Source organism: Vigna umbellata, chromosome 3 (genome assembly GCF_029865625.1).
Source record: "Vigna umbellata cultivar VRB3 chromosome 3, Vumbellata_1.0, whole genome shotgun sequence".
NCBI classification, from domain to species: domain Eukaryota; kingdom Viridiplantae; phylum Streptophyta; class Magnoliopsida; order Fabales; family Fabaceae; genus Vigna; species Vigna umbellata.
The window spans coordinates 51,015,668-51,037,551 of record NC_142167.1 but is presented as its reverse complement, the minus strand read 5'-3'; the positions used below and the strand labels follow the sequence as shown (position 1 = coordinate 51,037,551).

Here is a 21,884-nt window from a genome sequence, read left to right as displayed (position 1 = left end):
AAGGGTGCATTCGGTTATGGGGTGTGCGTATTTAGTTACGTTGCAGTATGAGATAACCAAGCAACATGGCGAATGTGTTGCAGTACCGATTGGAGCGCATGGTGGATGAGCTTGACGACCTCAACAACACCATTGTGGGATAGCCACAACCACCAAGTACGCAATTTTGATGTCCCAGAACTGTGGTGAGTGTACCTATGATAATGGTGCAGGTCAAGTGATGGTGGTGGTGTAGTGAGGAAGAAACAAATGAAGGTAAAAGAAAGGAAATGAATAACATAGGGGAAGTGAAACGGAGATGGGGAAATTGAGATCCGTGAGATGAGGTGCACTTCTGCATAGAGAAAATAAAGAGAAGAAGGTTTCAAATAAATTAAAATATCTAAATGATAAAGGTAAAAGTAAAAAAATTTAATCTAAGGATAAAATTATAATTAAAAAATTTAGAGAGGTGGAAGAAGGTGATGGAGGAAGCAATGTCCGTTTTTTATTCTACATTATGTCATTAAAAGTCGTGTTAAAGTGATTGTTTTTGGATTTATTAATACATGTAATTGATTGAATAATATTTTCACATAATCTTAATGAAAAAATGGGTTTTAGTAATTAAAAAAAATAAACGAGAGTAATAAATTATCATGTATTGAATTTATTATAATGTGTCTATGTTTAAAACATCTATACCAAATATTGATTTCTGTCTGTTGATGCTTTTGATTTTGATTCAAAGTTCCATTGCATTTTATATTGTTCCGTTTATCTTATCTAAATATTTATATTTTAATAGTGAAAAGTATAAGAAGTTTATTCTTTGTTATAAATCTCTCTCTCTATATCTCTATCTATATCTATATATATAAATATGGAGAGATTTCTTATTTTTTTAGTTTATTTCTTTTTAATTTTGTCATTTAAATAAGCATTAATTTTTAAATTAAAATAATTATTTTATTAATTATCATTTTTATAAATTTAAACATTTTTCAAAATTTAATTATAAAATTATTTACAAAATAAATAAAAATGATTTATAATAAAATAATAAAAATGAATTTAATTTTAAAATTATAAAAAAAATAATAATTTTGTTAATTTTTAGGCTTAATACCCTATTTTATCTCTAGTTTTGCTCGACAATGTCAAATTAGTTCTATGAAGTGCGTAAATTACGTCCTTACTTAATAAAATTTATATGAATAAAATCTCTTTCGTTAAATCCGTACAAACAACGTTAATTATTTTTTTCTCTCCTCTATTGCTTTTCTATGCAAAGCAGCAACTTTTTTTCTCTCTCTTCTATACCAATCATTGTATGTTCCCTATGAAATATGAAAAAAAAATCAGGCTTAGTTTCATCTTAATGGATTTAAAAAAAATCCCCGTTTACAAATAAAGATTTTAAATTTTTTTATATTTTAGTTAACTGTTTTACTTTTGTATATAGACATCTAAATATATATATATATATATATATATGTGTGTGTGATCATTCTAATTTATTTTTCATCTTGATATTTGTGTATTTTAATTTAATAAATTGATATTCTAATAAAGACTCATCCAACAGCTAACTACCAAATCGATCTGGTGTCAAACATTTGGAAGTACATTTACCTAAATAAAATGTTTTATGTACCAAAATGATTGCCAAAATGAAATATCACTCCAAATAGCGAAATGACAAAGCAGTAAACTTACTCAGATCTTCTGAATCTAAGATAAATAACATAATGTTCCTACCTATTAGCAAAAAATAATACTATATGATATATATCTTTTTTAATTTTATTCAAATTTGACAGTGTTACACTTCCATGCAATAGTCATATATATATATATATATATATATATATATATATATATATATATATATATATATATATATATATATATATATTGTAATAATTATTTTAGGAATTATGATTTCTAATAAATTGACATTTTAAATATTTTTACACTGTATTAACATTTAAACTGTGTTATTTTTACTGTAACATTTTTGTAAAACTACTAAATAAAAGATAAGCATAAGTAAGATATATAATTACATTATTATATTGTCATCTTTAAAACAGACAGTGAAGTTCATGGTAACCATTGTATTACAATAATCCCAGAGCTCATGAAGAGGGTTATTTGACGAAAGTTCTAATAAGGTTCCATTAATCAACTTCAGTTTGTTAATGAATTTAAGCGCAAGAAATATTATAATTTTTGTCATCAACAAATAAGAGTCAATAATAAAAATTGGATTTTCATGGTAAATGAAAAAAATAAGAGAGTTTAAGATTTTGTGTAAAAATCACTGTAGACATGAGAAAAGAAAGAATAAAAAAAAGAGAAAGGGAAATCAAACATTTCATATTATTTTAGTCTTTAGACTGTGTAAAAATGATCAATATATTAACATAAATAATATATACACAAAACAAAATTTATATAAAACTGTGTAACTGAAAAAACTGGTCAAATTGTTATAACTGCAACAAGGAAAACTATCTAATAAGAGCAAATTTTTAGACTATTGAATTTGTAATTTATATCATCTTTCTCACTTTAACATTTTATATCCCATATTAAAAATGTTATTAAATAAGAAAAGTATAAATTTTCTCCAACTTAAAAGTGTTGATAAATAAGAAAATGATAAATTTTCTTAGTCATCCTTAAAAGTTTATCTTTACTGAATATAAAACATTTTTTTTAAAATTATTTTGTCATATTTGTTATTATTTTCAACAAAATGTCAAATATGGCACTTAGAGATGTAACACTTTTAAAACTTTTCAACTTTTTAAAACAAATACTATTTTTTCATGTAAAATAAATACAAATTGTTAGAATTTTTTTAAATCTCTAATTTTGTGAACTGTTTGTATTAATTAATAAACAAAATGTTAAATTTATATATTTTAAGATTGTAAAGTTTAATAAACTTATCGCATGTAATAATTTGTGATTGAGTAGTGTTGTAAAAATGTGTAGTCCTTTACATTATAATTGCATGTTTTTCTTTAAAAAATTGATAGTTTTTTTAAACGACGACTTAATACAAATTTATAAATAATGAAAAAAATTCAAATTATTTAACTGGAGAAATAAACTATAACATGTACATTTTGAATTGGTGGAAATATCAATAATATATAAATCCTAATTTCAGTTGGAAAGATTGAATTTACTTTCCTCAGATAAATTATTTATCAACAAAATAGATTTCTATAACGTGATTCGGTCTAAATCATTTATTTTGAAAAATAAATTATAATGATATATATATATATATATATATATATTTTTTTTTAGGTTGATTTTTTTTTCATATTTCATAGGGAACATACAATTAGAAGAGAGACTATAAGCTGCTGCTTTAAAAAAAACAAAAAAAACAGAAAAAGTAGGAGAAAGAGAAAAATAATTAATGCCGTTTATACAGATTTAATGAAAAAAATTTCATTGATATAAATTTTATTAAATAAGAACGTAATTGACTCACTTTTTAAAAGATAGACTAATTTAACATTGTCGAACAAAACTAGATATTAAGCCTAATTTTTATTATCACTTGTTCTCACATATAATTTAATTAAAAATAACCCTATAATTTTTTTCACAATATTGGAAAAAATTAAAAAAAATAAAAAGGAAAACTAAAAATGTCACCCTTCATATAATATTGTATATTGTAAATATTTACTTAAATATGAAATAGTCTGATTAACAAAATATATAAACCACATGAAAGAATTTATCCTACCACATCAAACAAAACAATATTGCCACAGTTCCAGAAAAATTTATCTTATTTTCGCGAGGAACCACCGCGACAGATATATTCCTTCCCTCTTCACATTGGTTCAGGCTGTATAGCAGTTATCCACGCTGGTGAAATCATGTTGGCCTCCACACTTCTACCTCCCTCCAAGCTCCACCCTTCGCATCTCGTCCCTCCCATCACCGTCGCAGAAGCTCCTTTGAGAAACAGAGTCGCAATCTTTTCCAAATCCACCCGCAAACTCGCTTTCGTTGCCAGGGCCACCAATGACGCCCGTGACGGCACCGTTGACGCAACCTCTTCGCCGGTACACATCGTTTTGTTTTTCACCTCCCTTTTCTATATTTTTTTGTTTGATTTTGGTATTTAACCGTTCTTTTGGTGCTTATTGGGAAGTTTTATTGATTTCTGATGTATGTGTGCTCCGGTCTATGATTACTGATTGACATTATTTTTGTGTTTTAATTGAATCATCGGGTTTAATATAGAAGATGCTCATGTGAAGTTTGAGTGCGTGTGGCAACTTATTTTACAGAAATAATAAATATTCTTTTTCCTCCTGCTTTCGAGATTTTTTTTGAGAAAGGAATAAATTTTAGGTTTAAATTCTTTGTCAAAGTTGTTGGATTATCTCATCGGTTGCGGTTTCGTAGCATTTCTTGATATGTAGGAAGTTACGGGCAAGAGGAATGCTTGGAAGACATTTTCAAATTTACTGGAAAAGACAAAAGCAGGGTAGAGAGAGAAAGAGAGTGAGTCGTGTATAAATTGTAGGACCTACTGAATTTTGTGATTTCCAATAATTTGAACCAACGAGAGTCTCTTTCTAGATTTTTCTTATGGACAAATGTGACGGATATGATCATATATCCACCAGCCAGAAATCTTGATGCAGTGGCCAAAATCGTGGTTGCAAGTGGTTTAAACCCTCTATGTACAAATGGTTGTTGATGCAGTGTGTAGATGCTTGCCACATCACTACTAAATGATGATAGGAGTTGCTTTTGCTTAAAAAAATGAATTACCATGGAGCAAAGCCAATAAACATTTTCTGAAGGATTTAAATTAAAATGTGTCGTTTTCGTTGTAATTAAAAGCATATTTAAATAAAAAAGTATATTTGTAGCATTTTTAGAAGACTTGCAGACATGTGCATAGTTTCAGATTATACCTGGTTTTGATTGTTGGTTGTATCCATCTTGTTTTGAAAGTAGTTTTGATTACTTTTGATATTTGTCTGAGATGTTATGCTTTGTGACCATACAGGGGAACAATTTAGGCAGCTACAATAATAGATTTTCAGAACGTTTCATGTGATGTCCAATGATTAAATTTTGCTTTCAGGGTTTTGATGCAGTAACAAGTACATCTTCTGGCCTTGGTGATGGTTATGTGGCTTTGTTTGTTCGTATGTTAGGCCTTGATCGTGATCCTCTGGATAGAGAACAAGCTATAATTGCTCTCTGGAAGTATTCACTCGGTGGAAAGAAGTGTATAGACACTATAATGCAGTTTCCTGGTTGTATTAATCTTGTTGTGAACCTCCTCAGATTAGAGTCTACGTCAGCATGCGAGGCAGCTGCAGGCCTTCTGCGATCATTGTCTTCAGTCAATCTGTATAGAAATTTTGTAGCTGAAAGTGGAGCGATAGAAGAGATAAATAGATTGCTGAGACAATCTTCCTTGACTCCTGAGGTATGGAGGGTATACGGAAATTTGGGTTCATGTGCACATATTTCTTTGGTGTAGAAAATTAGAATATCTATAACCCTTTTTGCAGGTAAAGGAGCAGAGTTTGACTACACTCTGGAATTTATCTGTTGATGAGAAGCTCTGGATTAAAATTTCAAAGACTGAGATCCTTCCTGTAGCTATTAAGTACCTTGAAGATAAAGACATTAAAGTGAAGGAGGCTGCAGGGGGAATTTTGGCAAATTTAGCACTGAGTCGTGTTAACCACAGCATCATGGTTGAAGCGGGTGTTATACCAAAATTGGTGAGACTTTCTTTGGGTTTTTTAATTGGAAGTTGGTTATCTTTGCATGCTGTACTGGTTTACATGCTTATCTATCTATGAGCAGTATGTAATTTCTATTTAGATTAATTCTGCTAGAGATAAAGCAAAAATTCTTAGGTTTTGGCCTAAAACACTAGGATTTTGATGATATAGCTCTTCACGTTGTAGCCTCATTGGTCAAGTGATGAGTCCATTCGATGTCAACCTGGGTTCCCAAATTATCTATGAACCGTGTTTGATTCATGTTAAGATCAATTCTGCTATGAGTAAACAATAATTCCTGGATTTACACTAAGCTCTTCTCAGAATGGAAGTCTTTTTGTCAAATTGGTGGGGAGTCTCATTCCATTTCAACCTAGGTCCTCTACTGCTCTTTAGAAACATAACTTTATATTTTGCAGAAAGAAAGACACAAGTTACCTTATATTTGGAATTTGTGAAAGAATTCTCGGTCCAGTAAAAGGAGGATGTGTGTGGAAAATATTGAATAATTATATCAGATCAGAGATAAAAAAGAATGACTCAACTTTTAAGTAACAGTGAATGAATTTACAGTTATTCAGTTTCTCATCACTATAAAAAGAAATAGTATATACACTGTTTTTATTTTATTTTTTAGTCTTTTTCGTCTCTAGCTTTCAACTTAAACCATGGCAGTAATGTTTTCCAATTGAAACTTATTGATATTTGCATTGTAGTTAGCGAAGTTCCTTTCTCTTGATGCTCACAATAGCTTAATGTTACTTCAGGCAAAGTTCTTAAAATCTATGGAAGGATCAAAAGTTCTTAGGAAGGAAGCAAGGAATGCATTGTTAGAACTTTTTAAGGACAATGATTATAAAATTCTTGTTATGGAGGAAGGTCTGGTTCCTGTCCCATTAATTGGTGCTGCAGCCTTTAAGTCATTTACCCCAGCACATTTGAGGCTCACATTACCTGATGGTACAGAAATTGAAAGGACTTCTAGACCGCCATCGCGATTTGGTGCTTCGGAATTACTTCTTGGATTAAATATTGATGACAAGAATGCTAACTTAGAGGAAGCAAAGGTCAGTGCAATTATTGGCCGAAGCCAACAACAATTCCTTGCTCGTGTTGGAGCCTTAGAAATGGAAGAAAAAACTATACCGAATTCTGATTGCTCAAATGATCAGAGGTTTACACTTTTACCTTGGATGGATGGTGTTGCTCGTTTAGCACTGATATTAGAACTGGAAGATAAGTCTGCATCAATAAAGGCTGCAAAATCAATTGCCACTTCATGTATCAATGAACATATGCGTATTGCATTCAGGGAGGCTGGAGTAATTAAGCATTTAATAAGGCTTTTGAACTGTGACGACGATGCAGTCCAGTTGACAGTAACACAAGCTTTGGAAAGGCTGTCTGTTAGGTAAAATAATAAAAATATTGTTCATAGCTTTCATGATATTGAGGAAAATTGACTCTTCTTTTCACCTAATATGTATTGCTATTTTATTGTTCTATTGTAAATTGGAAATGGTGTCAAATAGTTAATATCGGTGTATAGTAAAGAAATTAATAAATAAAGGTAGAAAATAGATATGTGGTTAAAGTATGTATTTTTTATATAGCATTTAAGAAATATACATGGAAAAGAAAATAGGAAAAAGACAAAAATAACATCATATGGATAATGTTCATGAAAATGATCACAACTTTGAGTGAAATAAGACTTGCTTGTAAAATTGTTGCTCTTAAACCTTAGGGAAGAGAGAAACATTGAGTTGAAAATGTGATTTTGAGACCACATGAGGACTTTATTTATATTGAGAGAAATGAATCAGTATAGTTATTAGAATACAATAGAATAAAAGAAAATAAGAAACTTGAGATTGAAAAGAAATAATTCTTGAGAGCTTAATTCTCATAATCTTCTATTTATAAAAATAAATTGATATAAGAGTATATGATAATTAGGGAAACCTTAGACACAATATAATAACCCTAGACACAATATAATCATGATAAATATGGTAACCTAGACACAATATAATCATGATAAATAGGGTAACCCTAGACACAATATAATCATGATAAATAGGGTAAATATTCTAACAAAGAGGTTTCTTTCTCTCTATGTATGTTTCTGTTACATTGTTTCTCTCTGTGGTTTGTGTTAGATATTAAGATGTGTGTTTTTGTTATTTGGGCTTAGTCTATTCTGTATTAGGGCATTGGCCCATATCTTACAATATAAATAAACTACCCTATGTGTATGCTAAACACACAAGGGATATTTTCTCCCAATCTTCTCTATTTCTCATATGGTATCTAGAGCACAGGAATAGTTCCAGTCAACTCCACGGTCTCCGGCACCTATCACTGTCGCCGTCGTCACCGCCGCCGCCGTCGCAGCCGCCGTCGCCGCCGCCGCCGCCGTCGCCGCCGCCGCCGCCGGAGTTCCAGAATCGACCGGCGACCACACCATCGGGATCGTCTCGGCCGGGCGACCACCGTCGCACGAAGATCGCGGCGATCGGAGCACCCACGCGCCGCCACGCGCCGCCGCAAGATTCGCCGCTGCCGCCGCGCGTGCCGGCGCGTCGCCGGAGCTTTCCGCCGCCGATCAGCACCGCCGTGATCGCCTCCTCGCCCTCTTTCCGGATCTGTGGTCGTTGCGTCAATCGGAGCACTTTGAATTTTTAGGGTTTCTCCCTCTCTATGGCGTCTTCCTCGTCTACAAACACCTCTGTTGGTGGCTCATCTTCTGATCCCTCAATATATACCAATTATGTGAATGTACACTTGTCCATTGACAAGTTAGATGGCACAAATTATGCAACATGGGCGTCCGACATCAAACTTTGGTTGAAGAGTCAGGGGTACTTAGATCATCTTACTCAAAATGTGACTATTGCTCCCATAGATGACACTTCCCGCTGGATGAAAATTGATGCTCAGTTATGTATTGTTATAAAGTCCACCATTCACTCCTCACTGAAACAAATGTTTCGATCCTATGAAACATGTTCAGAAGTATGGGCACAAGCGAAGTTGTTATACACCAATGACACTCAGCGTCTTTATGGTGTTTGTCAGGACCTATTAACTGTTATTGGTCCGCGCAATCCTGGTCCCATGGCAGATTATTTGGGTAAAATTCATGCCCTTCTTCATGACTTTAATGATATATTACCTCCTGCTTCCACTCCTGCTGAAGAATTGGAACAACGGTCAAAGTTCTTCATGTTGTTGGCATTATACGGACTCTCTGATGATGTTTCTCATGTCCGTGATCAGATTTTGGGTTCTCCTGTCATACCCAACTTTACTTCTACTTGTTCTGCTCTTTTGCGTATACCGAGCAAACCCGTCACTGAGACATCCTCCCATACTGATGATTCCTCTGTTATGGCTGCTCAACGTGATGATCGAAGTCGGTCTCGCAAGCCAAGTAAAGGACGTCCAAAATGTGACCATTGTGGCAAGTTAGGCCACAAGATTGATAAATGTTATGCTCTCCATGGACGTCCTCCTCGATCTGTAGCAATGGCAAATTCTGATCCACCTCCCCGATCACCGTCTGCAGACCATCCTACTTCATCTAATACCATAGACAAACCTGCACTCTTCAACGAATTTCTCAGATGGTATGAGGATCATCAGCACTCTGGTTCCACTACATCTGCATCTGTTGCACGTACAGGTACACCTTTTGTTGGTCTAACTCACTCTCTCGGACCTTGGGTCCTTGACTCAGGCGCCACTGATCACATCACCGGTAACAAGTCTTTGTTTTCTTCCTTGTCATGTCCTGATAATTTACCCTTGGTAACAATGGCTGATGGGTCTAGAGTCTCATCTCATGGTATTGGTACTGTTAATATTTTTCCATCCATATCCATTGATCATGTACTTTATGTCCCTGGGTCTCCCTTCAACTTACTGTCCATTAGTCGTTTAACTCGCACTCTTAATTGTGTTATTTCATTTACTAAAGATTCTGTTTGGTTGCAGGACCGGAGTTCGAAACACATGATTGGCACAGGATGTGAGTCTCATGGCCTTTATCATCTTCGTCCTTCTCCACATGTTGGCGTAGTCATGGAGTCACCATCCCTTCTTCATGCTCAGTTCGGTCATCCTAGTCTTGCCAAACTACAACAACTTGTCCCGAGGTTGTCCACATTATCAAGTTTGTCGTGTGAGTCTTGTCAGTTAGGGAAGCATACTCGTAGTTCCTTTCCTCGTAGTGTCTCACAACGGGCGTCGTCTCCCTTTTCATTGGTTCATTCTGACATTTGGGGACCTAGTCGTGTTAAGTCCATTTTAGGTTTTCAGTATTTTGTTACTTTTATTGATGACTATTCCAGATGTACTTGGTTGTTTTTAATGAAGAATCGTTCTGAGTTGTTTTCTATTTTCCAATCTTTTTTCAATGAAATAAAAACACAGTTTGGGGTTTCTATTCGACATTTACGTAGTGATAATGGCCGTGAATACCTTTCTCAACAGTTTAAACAGTTTATGGCTTCTCATGGCATTCTTCACCAAACCTCATGTGCTTATACCCCTCAACAAAATGGGGTGGCTGAGCGCAAGAATAGACACCTTATTGAAACAACTCGTACACTTCTGATACACGGTCAAGTACCCTCACGCTTTTGGGGTGATGCAGTTCTCACAGCATGTTATCTTATCAACCGCATGCCATCTTCCGTCCTAGATAACAAAATCCCTCATTCTATCTTATTTCCTCAAGACCCTCTGCATCCATTACCTCTTCGAGTTTTTGGGTCTACATGTTTTGTTCATGATTTTAGTCCTGGTCTTGATAAGTTGTCTCCTAGATCTCACAAATGTGTCTTCTTAGGATTTCCCCGGTCACAAAAGGGCTATAAGTGTTTTTCCCCATCTCTCAATCGTCATTTTATCTCTGCTGATGTCACTTTTGATGAGTCTTCTTTTTACTTTTCACATCTATCTTCTAGTTCTGTACCTCTCCCTGTTACTGTTGATATTCCTCTTGTCTGTGATCCTCCTGGTGATACTCCACCCCTTTTGTCTTCTCCTTCTTTAGACTCTCATTCACCACAGGCTCATCCTTCACCTCCACCACTTCAGGTTTATAGTCGCCGTAATTGCCTACCTCATGACTCACTTCCGGTGCCGCCTCATGTGTCTCCTCCGGCTCCAGCAACTGAGTCTGACTTGCCTATTGCCCTCCGTAAAGGTATACGCTCTACCCGTAACCCTTCCCCCCATTATACTGTTCTTAATTACCACAGATTATCTCCATCATTTTATACTTGTCTCTCATCCATTTCTTCTGTGTCAATTCCCAAATCTGTGGGTGATGCCTTAACTCATCCTGGTTGGCGTCAAGCTATGATGGATGAATTAAGTGCCTTACAGGAAAGTGGAACTTGGGAGCTTGTCCAATTACCATCTGGAAAGTCTGTTGTTGGTTGCAGGTGGGTGTATGCTATCAAGGTTGGTCCTGATGGTACAATTGATCGTCTGAAAGCTCGACTGGTTGCCAAAGGCTACACACAGATTTTTGGTTTGGATTATGGTGATACTTTTTCTCCAGTGGCAAAGATGACCTCTGTTCGCCTATTCATTGCCATGGCCGCTCTTCGACAATGGCCTCTTTACCAACTTGATGTCAAAAATGCTTTTCTCAATGGTGATTTGCATGAAGAAATTTATATGGAGCAACCGCCTGGCTTTGTTGCTCAGGGGGAGTCATCTGGATTGGTATGTCGTCTTCGCAAATCCTTATATGGCCTAAAACAGTCTCCTCGGGCCTGGTTTGGTAAATTCAGTTGTGTTGTTCAACAATTTGGTATGTCTCGCAGTGAAGCGGATCATTCAGTGTTCTATCGCCACTCGAGTGCTGGATGTATCTACTTAATAGTGTATGTCGATGATATTGTTCTCACAGGAAGCGACTATCTTGGCATCTCTCAGATGAAACAACACCTTTGTCATCATTTTCAAACCAAAGATCTTGGCAAACTTCGGTATTTTTTGGGTATTGAAGTAGCACAATCCAGTGATGGTATTGTCATATCTCAGAGGAAGTATGCGTTAGACATCTTGGAGGAAACAGGGTTAATGAACTGTAAATCTGTTGAGACACCTATGGACCCTAACATCAAACTCCTACCAAATCAGGGGGAGCCTTTCTCAGATCCTGAACGGTACAGAAGACTAGTTGGTAAATTAAACTATCTTACTGTTACGCGTCCTGACATTTCCTTCGCAGTTAGTGTGGTGAGTCAATTTCTAAACTCCCCATGTGAAGACCATTGGGATGCAGTTGTTCGCATACTGAAGTATATTAAAAGATCACCTGGGAAAGGTTTGCTATATGGCCCCAACAACGATACAAAAATCGTTTGTTATTCAGATGCTGATTGGGCTGGTTCCCCTTCTGATAGGAGGTCTACTTCTGGATATTGTGTCTCTATTGGTGGCAACCTGATATCTTGGAAAAGTAAGAAGCAAAGTGTTGTGGCAAGGTCCAGTGCAGAAGCAGAATATAGAGCTATGGCATCAGCTACTTGCGAGCTTGTGTGGCTTAAACAATTGTTGAGTGAATTGAAATTTGGAGATGTCACTCACATGATACTTATATGTGATAATCAAGCTGCTCTCCATATTAGCTCTAATCCTGTCTTCCATGAGAGAACCAAACACATTGAAGTTGATTGCCATTTCATTCGAGAAAAAATCATATCCGGAGATATCAAGACTGAGTTTGTTAATTCAAGCAACCAGTTGGCAGACATATTCACTAAGTCCTTACGAGGACCTAGAATTGATTATCTTTGTAACAAGCTTGGAACATATGATTTATATGCTCCAGCTTGAGGGGGAGTGTTAGATATTAAGATGTGTGTTTTTGTTATTTGGGCTTAGTCTATTCTGTATTAGGGCATTGGCCCATATCTTACAATATAAATAAACTACCCTATGTGTATGCTAAACACACAAGGGATATTTTCTCCCAATCTTCTCTATTTCTCATAGTTTGTTATTTCCAGCTGTCACTTTTTGGTGAATCTGCTCATGTGTGTGCCAAATATATTAATTTTTCAGCCAAATATATTAATTTTTCAACCAGCCTGTGATACATCCTTTTGTCTATTACTGATTCCTCTTCAGCCAGACGTAACTTGTGATTGGGATCCATTGGAGTTGACACCGGTCTGCACCCAATTTTCTCAGTTACTACCAGAAAATTAGTTATATAGTTTTGTTGAGATATTAAAATTCCATGGTTAGAGCAGGCTCTTTTAGTCCTAATTCCTGAACTAGTCTCTATTTCAAGTCTTCTTTCTCTTTTTCATCATTTTCTGTCAGTATAATATCATCAACATAAAATAGAAGTACTATTATCCCTTCTTTCCCTGAATGTTTAGTAAACAAAGTGTGATATCCATGACTTTGTTTGTTGTCAAATCCCTTCATAGCTTTTGTGAATAAACGAAACCAAACTCTAGGAATTGTTTCAGTCCATAAAGAGCCTTGTGTAGTCTACACACTTTATTTTTTGTGTCCTTCGAATCCTAGTGGAATATTCATGTAGATTTCTTCGAAGTTTCCAAAGAGAAATGCATTTTTAACAATTTATTTTAGAAGTTTCCAATCAAAGTGGGCAAAAGAATGCATACCGTATTCATCTTAGTAACTGGTGCAAGGTCTATTCCATAAGCTTGAGTGTATCCCTTGAGTCTATTCCATCAACCTTATATTTTTTTGTGCATATCCATAAGCACTGTTCTTTTCCGATGCATTCATCTCCACTTTCTTGGTCAAAGCTTCAATAACAATGTTAGGGACAACAAAATTCAAACTCACAGTAAACTGATAATCTATCCAGAGAAATGTAATTTGATATAGGGAGGTTGTTTTGTGTAGTTTCTAGTACTTTTTTTATGGCTATTGGCAGATCAAGGTCACATGGAGAGTTGAGAGTGTTCTCAATTTTTGGTTCAAAGTATTGGATTCAGAACTTGGATTGGATTCATGGATTTGCCACATGTCTGGAATGCTCTTCTTTTGGAAAACTATATGTACTAATTTTGGGGCTGAATATCTTATTGTTCCAATATTTTATGGTCATCAATGATATTATCCATTACAGTTTCTAATTGTGCCCCAAAATTAATTTTCTGAGCTATAGGTTCATTTGTGGAGAAAAAAAAATATTTAGTTTCAATGAAGGGATGTTAGTGGAGATATACAATATTTGATATGATGGGCTATAACACTGATTTTGTGATCTTAAAGTGAGGGAAAAAATTTCTTCAGGGTTTCAAGATGATTTTTGATCTCTAGTATATGTGAGGGTAGTCTATTTAACATATATGCAGCAGTGAGCCCAATAATTTTTTGGAGCTTTCCCTTAAAAGAGAAGTGCTTGGCTGGTGTTAAGTAAGAAACTATTTTTCCTCCTTGCCACTCCATTCTATTGGGGAGTATTGGGGAGTATAGGCACATGAAGAGTCATGAATAATCCCTTTGGAGTGAAAAGCTTGAGAAAAATACATTAGATACAATGAATGAAAGAGAAAATGAGAGAATTCTAGAAGATACAAAGCATGGTCCTTCAATCTGGATCATACAAATTCTATATACCAAGTTTGGAACAAATAATTTAAATTTGAGGACTCTTTGTTAATAAATTTGCAACTTGATCATTTGATTTGACAAATTCAGTGCAAATTTCTTTAGACAACTTTTCTTGAATAAATTGAAAATCAATTTCGATGTGTTTCTCTTATGTAACCTTGGATCGGAAGCAATGTGGAGAGTAACCTGATTATCAAAAATCTAGTTCTTGTAAGAACTGGATCTCTTATGGTCATAATAAGGTTCTGTTTGGTTAAGTACATGTATGAAACTTGGATCCATTGATGTGTCTATAGAGACTTCAAATTTATCATCTTTTTTTCTTCTGGAATATTGATAGTGTATTTTCATTGAGATATGACCAAACCATCCTTTGGTTGTGCCATTTCTATACCAAGGAATAACATAGGTGTCCATCATGGTTTTGACCATACAGCATCTTGATAGAGATCTATACTCAAGGCACTTATCCTCTTCCATTATTCAGTGAAGACCAAGGGCAAGAATCCCATTGGAGTACTCTTTCAGAGGCACTCCTGCCTCTGCATGCAAATAAATTTCAAAGATATTAGGTGACTAAGTGAAAGTGAACAACTTTTAGCACGTCTTGTAGAGGGCATAGAGAGCACACTCCTTGTAGCCAAAATAAAATAAAATAGATGAAAACATCTATAATTGTGGTCAATAAAAAAATGAGGTTTTCGGTTACTAATGGTGGATAAGGTATTAGTTTTAGTGGCAGACATTAAGTTTGCATGACACATAGATAGTATGAATCATTGACAATGATAAACACGAAGTTTCTTCAGCATGTTGCAGTAAGTCATGCTGGAGAAGATGGTGGTGGATGGGACAGTATTGAGACACTGTGTGGAGGGAAATGTAAAAAGAGAGGGAAAGAATCTAGAAATCTAATATCATATTGAGAGGATTGGCTGTAATTGTTTGATCTGCACACGAAATCCTCTTATTTATGATGAAGAAAAATGATACAATAATAAGGAACAAAATAAAAATATAATAATAGGAAATAGATATTTCTCTATTGAATCATGTCATATCTTCCTATTTATTATAATCAATTCATATACTAAAGTAGTCAAATCATATATCTAACAAGTTTTAATAATTGCTTTGTGATTTTCTTGGTGCAGCGATATTGTTTGCCAGGTAATTGAAGCTGAAGGGGTTTTAGGTCCTTTAGTTAGTATTTTGAAATGCTCGGGGACAGTGGGAACTATTGTGGAAAAGGTATTGTTATTTCTTTTGTGTTTATTAAGTCTGGCAAGGTTCTAGAACATAAGGATAAAAACTGAATTAGGTTTATCTGATGATTTAATATTCCTCTACAGTCATTGAGTATACTAGCAAGGATATTTGACCTCAGTAAACAAAAGCAACTGGAGGTTTGTATTGCACGTCTTGCAGGAACTTTAGAGTTTTTTTTTTTCTAATTGATTGTCAAGTACATTGATTCCTTTCTTTTTTGATGGACCAGTTAATGGATTTGAGAAAGCATTTGGTGGAGCAAAAAATGACTGTTTCAACCAGGTTTAGTAGTACTGAACAAACTGTATCAAAAACATTCTCTAGGTTATTAGAGGGACTGAACCAGATTTTTGAGTTTAACATTGATCTTTATATTGTTTGATCCAGCAACAAGTCATAAGTGTTCTACTTAGTGGTAGTTAGCACTGATTGTTTATGTGTTAAATCTTTCAGGAATAATATACTGGATTCTGTTTTCATTGCACACCTTGTTGAGATTCTGAAGTCCTCTCCTCCCAATTTACAAGGAAAAGCTGCTTCTGTGCTTGAATTTGTGGCATTGAGTGACCCAACTCTAGCTCCAATTTGTTTTTTGGATATCGAATGTGGTCTCAGTTCTGCTTTTCAACAAAAGATTTTGAAAATTTCAGGTAAATAATATCTGCATGCACTCTGTTACAAGTACATATTCTTTTCAGTTGCTTTTTATGTCTTCTATTTTTGTATGTGGATGTATAACATGTTCATCTCAATGACCAAACATCATTATTTCTGTTTCAAAATGTATGGTTTTTGCGAGATGTGAGGGTACGGTTAAGAGACGAAATTGGGTCTCTTACTTTTTATTATCACCAACCATAAGTTGGATCTGATCAACTGGTGCATAATCAGTGGCATTTGCCATTGTTTATTTTTAACTCTTCTTTTACCCACATTGTGTTCTCATTTTATTTATGCTTGATTCATATTTTTCTTCTTGCTCAAGTATTATCTTATATAATATCTATTGTCATATACAAGCCACCTTTAATTAATTAATGAAAAATGAGTCATCATTATTGAGATTTTTTCTTACTTGAGATCAAAGTAAAGCAGATTTAGAGAAAAAGTATCACTGTAATTTGTGTGTGACCTTTGAGATGGGCTTTGAGACGATTAATAGTACTACTAAGACCAACTTTGATAGCAAAGATCTATCTAGACCCTCCAACTTCACTTGGACTCCAATACAGCATCCCCTGGCCACCTTCTTCTGTCCATCACCTAAGCACACTTTATAAGGGGGTGTATCAATACTCTTTAGCCTTAATTCCTCCACCAAGCTGGTGGAAATAAAGCTATGACTCGCCCCACTGTCAATCAACATCAAAACTCTCCTTCCCTACACCCAACCTTGTAGCTTCATTGTATTAGATTGTGTTAATCCTCCAGTAGACAACCCAGACAGCTCCATGGTTGTTTGTTCCATCTCGACAGTCTCCTCTGCTTCGTCTTCTTCATCTTCTTCAGCCAATATCATCACACACATGCTTCTCTTTACGCATCGATGGCCAGGACTGTAAGGTCCGCCATAGTGGAAACAATGTCCTTTTTCACGTCTTTTAATATACTTTGGATATGGCAGAGTTCTTACTCCCCTTCCTTGGGCGTTTCCTCCCCCGCTATTGTCTGCTCTGGAATTCAAGTTATTGGAAACACTATCTTTCTTCATCCCTTGCCCTCCGCCGGTGTTCACAGTCCCTTCTGATGAACGTCGATAGATTTTCGTGCTCGCGATGGTCCTGGACCTCTCGTAGTATCTTCCCCACGTTGCCCCTCCTTTTCCTCCCGTTCCGCCACTCCCTTGCGATACAAACCCAGCTTGTTCGACGTCTCGAGCTCGTTCCATTGCCGTCAACAAGTCGTGTGGGTCGTGCGGTCTCACCATATTACATAGTCCCTCCTGTAATCCAGTAATTGCTCTTCATTTACTCCTGATGCTTGCGCTACCAGGATTTCGAACTCTTGGATATACTTGTCGACGCTCCCTTTTTGTCGCAAGGCGGCCAGTTTCTCAAAAACGGTGCCGCTATTCAGTTTGCCAAACCTTTTCATCAGAGCATCAGTGAACAGCTTCCAAGTTGGATGCCTGGTTTTCTTCAGCCAAAAGCGGAACCAGTAGCTAGTGCCTCCCTCCATACAAATATAAACGAGCTTCGTCTTCTCTTTCTCTGACACGCTCTGGAGGTCAAAGAACTTCTCAGCCTTTGCGATCCAAGATCAATACCTTCAAATGTAGGTAGTTCAACGGGCTTCATCCAACTGCGTTGTACTTTGCCTTGTCATCTTCTGATTCATCCTCCGAGCTCTCCGATGGTCGTCGTTCGCGTTCAACACTGACGGAATCACGACTTCCTTCAGAGCTTCGATCCTGGCTCCTGGAGCGTCGTCCAAAAGCACGATTAAACGACTGGAGTTCGTGAGTCACCGCTCGCATCTCCGCCTTCAATTGTTCCATCGTCGACTCGATCGTCATCACTCGTCCCTCCATTTTTCTTCTCTACCGCTCTCTCCTCGCTCTGCTTCCCTTTGATACAGATCCGACAGGTCGGACCAAATTTGGTACATTCCTTTATTCAGGGAACCGAAACAGATGTCTCTCTTCTTACCCACACTCTAAACAACAGAAAATAAACTGTATGTATATGTATTTTATTCAATCTGTAATGTGTAGAAAGAAGAAATACAAGTAAATGTCCCAAGGAAGCCTCCCTTCCTCCACTGGAAAAGACATCGACGAGTCTTAACCTCAACAAAAATATCTGATACCCTTTTCTCTCTCTATTCTGTTTGTTATTTACACTCTCTCTTTACTAACAAACTAACCTCCTTTCCCGCCTCTAATTTCCTTCCCTTTTATTCCTCCTCACGTATACCTTTAAATGTCTAAAAGTAAGGGAGGTTGATTTGGACGATTCCAAGATAGCTACAACAAGAAAAGGTTAGGAAAACAAAGGCAATAAGATAATCTAAATTCTGATTACCAAATGATGGGACAAGCTGCTCCAAGCTATATGACTCAAGCAAGGTGAAGACTTCCAAGTGGGTTGGTGGTTGCAAAAGCTTAATGGTGGTGGAAATTTAGGCATATGGTTGTTTTGATGTGATGACTTCTTTTCCAAGCTATATGACTCAAATAAGGAGGAGTTGTGGTGGTGTTTGAGTGTTCTCAAGAGAGGTTGAGTCAACTCTTAAGGAAGGATGACTAGAGGAAACCCATAAGGTGTGTTTCGACCTTGGTGACCTAAGTTGAGTAATATGGCACAAATTTGGCAGCATAATAATGTTCAAATTCAAAGGTGAATTTACATGGGGGAGATACCTTTATTTATAAGCTTAGGTAATCCTAAAGGTGTCTCTAAATTGTAAAAGCAAAACTCTAATATTTTAACTTGGAGACCAAGGTAAAATCCTTTTCATTAGGATTGACACATGGCTACTACTGAGCATGACACATGGCAAGAGTATGTGTCTAACAAAAGAGAGCAACTTGGGGACCACTCTAGCCAAGGGCCCACAAGCTTCTAGAAGGTTTGCTCTCCAAGCTAGGTTTTTATCTTAGATCCACGTGTTTCCTTAGGGCCATCTTCTTTAGGCCCAAAACCTTACACTACAACCTGAGGCCCAAATACAAGATCCAAAAACTATTTGATCCATTATACAATTCTTAAAACAAACATAATCTATTAAAAATTCACTCATGGTCCATGATGATAAGAGTTTAGGTCTACATTCCACATATGACTTCACAACTCTTGAGTATATTTCGCCATGGTTAGGGGTATGCCATCATGTATGCTAACAAAGTTACATATTTTAACTCCATTTCTAGTGAAGATTTTTTTCATTAATAAATAATACCATATTTATTGATTACATTAGCGTGCAAAATTTTAATCCTAAATTTAGCGAGTATAATCAAATTATCTTAAAATCACAGAAAGATGGCATATTTTCCCTAATGGTCAATACTCTCTCTAATGCACCAAATATCTTCCCCACATATTTCCTCATATGGTCCATGGAGTGTATATATATATCCGTTCAGCTCTTCACATATATACATATGTTGTTCTAGGTCTGTGCGAACGTATGTCATTATCCTTCTTCAAATGGTACTCTCTGTAAGTAAAAATAACTCAATATCTTACGCCTATGCAGGGGACATGGAATCTGATGCAGAAGATCAATTTTATGAAGCATATGCAATTGAATTTGAAGAAGCTGGTCTGGCAATATCTGCAGCATCACGATTGCTGACTATACTACTCGATTGCGAGCAGTTCCGCAACCAAATAAATGCCTCCTACTTCATTGATATGCTTCGCGAAATCCTCAAGTCCAATATTCCTCTCCGCAGCAAAGAGTCGGTAGCTGCATGCCTACTTAAACTGAGTTCTTTCTCTGCCTCCATCACCAGTGTCTATCCAATCAACGTGGAAGTTACACTTTACGAGACAATCCCAAGACTTCTAGAACAGATCAAAACTTCATTCTCCCCAGAAGCACAAGAAACTGCTGTTGTAGAACTTAATAGAATAATATCTGAAGGAGTGGTAGATTCCACAGACGAAGCTATTATTTCAGAGGGGGCAATACGTTCATTGGTGATGCTGATTGAAGAAGGTAGTGAAAGGGCTGTTGACGCAAGCTTGGCAATACTGCACAATCTGAGTAAGAACAATGAGAACCACTCAGCACTGGTGACTGCTGGAGCCGTGCAGGTGTTAAAAAGAATTGTTCTTGCAAACAGACCACACTGGGAACGGGCACTTCTTTTACTCAGGATTTTGCAACCTTGAGTGATGAGTTCAATGGTGCAAATCTTGAAACAGTTTCCTCGTAGTATAATCCACTTTTTTTCTTTTCTTTTTTCTTTTTGTACAATTGTATAATTTAATACTTTAAATGTGTAGAAGAAAATTCTATACTTTATTTATAATGCGCGCAGTAGGCTTTTGTAGTCTTAGATTTGATAATGCGTGCAATAGTCTTTATTTTAAAAAACAATGTATTTATTCTTTTATTTATGCCTAATTTAAATAAAAACAGAAACACACATAGTAGATCAAACAAGTTGAACACTTACAACCTATTTGAAAGTTTAAATTGGTATTTTAATTATTGTTTTGAAGACGACATTTTGAGATAATGATTAAGAAATCAAAATTTGAAAGACTTTATTGAAAAATACAATATATAATGTGGTATATACGTTTTAACCATGAGTTTGTGGTAAATTATTTATTTGTAATAGTTACCATAAGGGAGTTTGGTACTAGATCATATCTGAAAAAAATGGTTATTTTTTCATTATAATATTTTAGAACTATGATAGTTTAGTGGACGAAATATATTTACATAACTTTTTCAAATTTAAAAGGTACTATTTAGTTTTATTAAAATCTTAAACTATTGTCTCATTAAATAATTTAATGAGAGTAACAATGTTTTATTAAGTAAATATTTTATTTTAACTTAAGAAAATTTGATTATTACCTCTTTTATAGTATGACTAAAACTATTATTTAACTCTTATCTTTACTTGTCCTAAGATAGATGATTTTGTTGCTTAAGTACTAACCTAATTATTTGGACACTTCTTTTTGCATTAATATTTTGTTGAGTATTGTTTAACAAATTTCAAAATATAGATGATTAGATATTTTGATTTTGTCTCAATATTAATTAGTCGGATGATTCTCCTTCTGGTAGGCGTATGTGAAATTGGTTCCTACTTTAAAACAATTTCAATTATTTCTTAACTTTTTTGAAAAATGTTCAATTAGGTTTTTTTTTTGAAAAAACAAATTAATTATAAGTTACGTGTCAATCTATGATTTTTTTTAATTTTTTTTAATTCTTTAAAAATAATTAAAACAATTTTGTAAACATTATTATTATCACGTGTCAAGTCCCTAGTGTGACACGTGACACATGACAACAACTTCAAATGATCCCGTGTAATCAATTATTAGAATCAAAAGGTCTCCAATATTTCATTTGAAATAAAAGAAATCTTATTATTGGATGACCAAGATGCTTCTTAAAAATTGAAATTTTTAATTAATGGATGAACAATGTTACCATTTTTGTTCAATAGGATACCAAAGTGGATGATTGACTCATTCTATACAAGAAAGAATCACATAAATCTTTTAATAACACATACTCTTA

The 21,884-nt window shown here is 35.2% G+C and overlaps 1 protein-coding gene across 2 annotated transcripts; it reads left to right on the top strand.

Annotated features, from left to right (window-relative positions):
- The first annotated feature begins 3,765 nt into the window (after positions 1–3,765).
- Positions 3,766–20,783, top strand: LOC124848056 (ARM repeat superfamily protein). Of its 2 annotated transcripts, none has more exons than XM_047325665.2 (9): positions 3,766–4,082; positions 5,120–5,470; positions 5,556–5,771; positions 6,542–7,185; positions 15,554–15,650; positions 15,752–15,805; positions 15,898–15,950; positions 16,122–16,318; positions 19,869–20,783. In XM_047325665.2, exons 1-9 carry the CDS (start codon positions 3,894–3,896, stop codon positions 20,507–20,509), a joined length of 2,442 nt encoding a protein of 813 aa, XP_047181621.2. In that variant the 5' UTR covers positions 3,766–3,893; the 3' UTR covers positions 20,510–20,783. The 2 variants fall into 2 exon arrangements, with proteins under 2 accessions (XP_047181621.2, XP_087967121.1); XM_088110995.1 differs by lacking the exon at positions 3,766–4,082 and adding an exon at positions 4,197–4,527.
- Positions 20,784–21,884: the final 1,101 nt, after the last annotated feature.

What these genes read in the sequence shown, in the direction of transcription:
- LOC124848056 (XM_047325665.2), top strand. Translation starts at nt 3,894, where the DNA reads ATGTTGGCCTCCACACTTCTACCTCCCTCCAAGCTCCACCCTTCGCAT. An exon ending in TTGGAAAGGCTGTCTGTTAG is followed by an intron (nt 7,186 to 15,553) that starts GTAAAATAATAA and finishes TTCTTGGTGCAG; the next exon opens with CGATATTGTTTGCCAGGTAA. An exon ending in AAAGATTTTGAAAATTTCAG is followed by an intron (nt 16,319 to 19,868) that starts GTAAATAATATC and finishes ACGCCTATGCAG; the next exon opens with GGGACATGGAATCTGATGCA.